The 3694-nt window shown below is 47.7% G+C and overlaps 1 protein-coding gene across 1 annotated transcript; it reads right to left on the minus strand.

Annotated features, from left to right (window-relative positions):
* Positions 1-911: 911 nt before the first annotated feature.
* LOC136317568 (PWWP domain-containing DNA repair factor 3B-like) lies at positions 912-2924 on the minus strand. The gene has a single exon (XM_066250375.1). It carries the CDS (start codon positions 2922-2924, stop codon positions 912-914), a length of 2013 nt encoding a protein of 670 aa, XP_066106472.1.
* Positions 2925-3694: the final 770 nt, after the last annotated feature.

Genomic DNA, 3694 nt, shown 5'->3' on the forward strand with positions numbered 1-3694 from the left:
TTGAAGCCCAAGGTCGCTGGCTTGAGCAAGAGGTCACTCACTCTGTTCAAGGCACATATGAGAAAACAATCAATGAACAACTAAGGTGCCACAAGTAAGACTTAATGCTTCTCATCTCTCTCCTTTCCTATCTCTCTGTCCCTATTTGTCCCTCTTTCTGTTTCTATCACAAAAAATGTGTGTTTTATATTAAAATACAAACTATAGACAGTCAAAAAAAATTTTTTTCTTTCGTTTTTTGGGTTTTTTTAGCTGGAAACGGGGAGATACAGTCAGACAGACTCCCGCATGCGCCCGACCCGGATCCACCCGGCACACCCACCAGGGGTGACCGCTCTGCCCACCAGTGGGCGATGCTCTGCCTCGCTGAAGTGTCACTCTGTGGCGACCAGAGCGACTCTAGTGCCTGGGGCAGAGGCCAAGGAGCCATCCCCAGCGCCCGGGCCATCCTCGCTCCAATGGAGCCTTGGCTGCGGGAGGGGAAGAGAGAGACAGAGAGGAAGGAGGGGGAGGGGTGGAGAAGCAAATGGGCGCCTCTCCTATGTGCCCTGGCCGGAAATCGAACCCGGGTCCCCCGCACGCCAGGCCGACGCTCTACCGCTGAGCCAACCGGCCAGGGCCAGTCAAAAATTTTTATGAAAATGTCTGGACAGTTACACATCTGAGCAAGAAGAAGAAAGTACACTGTTGGCAATATTTTAAGAAAGTAGTTTATGAAGGGTTTGGGAGCAAGAAATGATGATGACCGTGCCACCCACAAATGCCAGAGATGGACCCAAAACAAATCTAGCACGTTCCCAAATGTCCAGAACGTCTTTTTTTTGCTACAGAGAGTGGAGGGATCATCTGGGTTTTTTATTAAAGATACACATGAGAGGTCTCTCTGCTAAGGTGTGGGTGCAGGGAGAGACTTACTTAGCCCTGCTCCTGACTGCCAGTCTCTTTCTGATTTTCTTTAAGATATTTTTATCAAATAGTTCTTTTTCCCGGTAATGCACAGGGGGCCCTCGCAAGTACTTTTCTTCTGCCTTGCTGTAGTCTAACCCATCAAGTGCAGCAATTGAGCAAATGATGGCTTCTGGCAGAAGGACTTCCAGAACAAAACTCACCTTGTCGTCTCTTGTCAGAGTCAGCCTGTTCTTGTCTATTTGCTTGTAGATCTCTTGTAAATGCCTTACTACGACATCCAACTGATCGTCATCCTCCAGGTATGTTTCAACGCAGATCACATACCTGCTTGAGTTCAGAAATGATACCAGCCACTTGGACCGTTTCCTGCCTTTGACGATGTCCAGAAGATGGTGGTCAGCCCCCTTTCTCTTCACGATGAAGTCCACGAGCTTCTGGTTCTCTCGGGTCCAAGCGGCCTTCATCCGGTCAGGGAGAATTTTCTTGCAGGGCCTCTTCCCAACCAGGGAGCCCTCCTCCTCAGAATCTTCCAGCTCGGCGTAATTCACCTTTGGGAAGTCAACCTCCAGAAACCCCTCTTGGATGGCTTTCCTAATTGGGTAGCTGATGTCAGCAGCATAGTAGTCCAGGAAAGAGCCCACGAAAGACCCACAACCGAGCCATTCTCTGTAGTGGGAAATCAGGGAAAAGCACCAGTTCACACTCTGCTCGTACAGTTTCCTGGCTCTCTTCATTAGTTTCTCTTTCTCTTTACACTCCAGATGTTTTAATCTGCGAAGAGGCACTTGAATGCCACTCTTTTCACGGTGCATGTTTGCCTCAATCAATAGCACCCTTGCAGTCTGCTCCGTGTGGCTGACACTTTTGACTACTGATGGCCAAAACGGGTAATTTTGAAATTTAAACCAGACTATCATTCCTTTTTCTATGGGACACGGCTCTTGTGGGAAAGCCACACTTGTCAGTTGTCCCGCAACATTGGTGACATCCTTCCTAATAATTGTGGTGGGGTCAATAGGTGTTAATCTAATTACGGGTTGAAGGTTTTGCCATTCTTTCTGAAACTCTGGTGCCCACTGCTTCCTCACTTTGCTTGCCAAATCGAGTGAATAATGCAGCTTCAGGTTAGGGGCATTAGAGGATGTTGCTGCACCTCCCATGCCTGGCTTCCAGGCACCCTCCCCAGGGTTCTCACTGTTCCTGGTGAAGGCAGAGAACTCAGACGAGACAGCCAGGGTTTTCGGGAAGGTGCCGCGTGGTGAATTTCCTTTCAGAGCCCTGGGCAGAGTGTCCATGAAACCGGGTGGCAGAGATAGAGGGATGCCTCCATCTTCAGCAACTGCAATATCCCTCTTGACTGTACAGTGCCAAGACATAGCTCTTGAGGTGCATGTATTTTCCGTCTTTTCCTTGCTCTCTTCTTCATGATCATTTTCTGAAAGTGATGGGAAGTTTGAGCACATGCTGGACTTCTGTGAGGGCTGTACTTGTGCTTCCCTTGGGACAGGAGCGACGGATGTGTGCACCTGTGATTTGTCACCGTCGGGAACATCCTCACCCTCTGCACCTATCAACAGTGATTTGGGGTTTTTCCTTTTCCCAAAACTTCTCAGTGAGTTCCCTTTGGGCTTCTGATACTGGTTATGAGGTTGCTTTTGCAGTCCCTTTTGAGACACCGTGGTGGTCTCCGGGTCATCTGACGCTCTTGTGGGACCCAAGTTTGCTCTCTCTTTCAGAATGTCCAGTGCCAACGTTAGAGCCCTTCTGTAGACCACTCCCTCTCCTGGTGGGATGCTGGTCTTAGATTGGGTCACTCTCGAGGAGGCAATGGACTCGATTTGAGACTCATCTAGGACTGCTATGGCTCTGCTTTTCACTTTAATTTTTTTACCTACTGAGAGTATTTGAACTTGTAGAGAATATGCCTTAATTTTTGGTGAGGTTCTGGATTTGGACAAGACTTTTGCTGGCCAAATGAGGCCTTTCCAGTTGCATAAGACATGCTCGGGTTCCATTATGATTGGACTTAGGAGTTGAGAGGTAATTAATTAACAGAGGTTGAGGGGTCTGGCTGTCATACCTGCAACTACAACAGGTCTCCCCTAAAACAATGTTCATCACCACATCTCTTAGCCTAGGATTACAGAAGGTTTACCACTTGTGTGGCCTGTCCTTCTCCACTTGAATCACTCAGAAATGGTAGAAATTGTGTTTCGACAGACGATACTGGAGAATACTGGAAAATAGAAAAGGAAAAGACATAAAGAATCAGAAAGCATTCCTTTTGTGGAGGTAGAAGAATGTTGGTCAGTGAGAACTGATAAGATAAGTATAAAGAGTGTGTAACAGGCTGCAGGGGGGTATGATATGAAGCAACTATTTGAGAAAAATTGCAGAAGATACCAGAAGAGTTTTACAGTCCTCTGAATTTCCACGCCTTATTTGTTACTACTGCATATTAAACAGCACCTGTGTTGGGAGGTGGGTGTCATGTCCGGGATCCCGTTTGTGTTATTGAACATCCCGGGCCTTTGGTGCTCCTCAGGGCTCACACTACACGCATGCTTCAGTGTTTCTTTTCTGGGATGCTAGTGCCACCCTGTGCACCCAAGGAAGCCAGAGATGATCTCCGAACCACAGACACTGAGTGTCAGCCCAATATCATGTTTGAGAGTATGAGTTTAGAATTCAGAAGTTCATAAAGCTCATATGGTGGTTAGAAGTATTCCCCAACTTAAGGATTGCTGCAGGCACAGGCCATAGGCTGCGATGTGCACCTACCTCT

This window comes from Saccopteryx bilineata, chromosome X, assembly GCF_036850765.1.
Source record: "Saccopteryx bilineata isolate mSacBil1 chromosome X, mSacBil1_pri_phased_curated, whole genome shotgun sequence".
NCBI classification, from domain to species: domain Eukaryota; kingdom Metazoa; phylum Chordata; class Mammalia; order Chiroptera; family Emballonuridae; genus Saccopteryx; species Saccopteryx bilineata.

Bases quoted from the DNA above. Each gene is read 5' to 3' on its own strand.
- LOC136317568 (XM_066250375.1), bottom strand. From the start codon at position 2,924: ATGGAACCCGAGCATGTCTTATGCAACTGGAAAGGCCTCATTTGGCCA.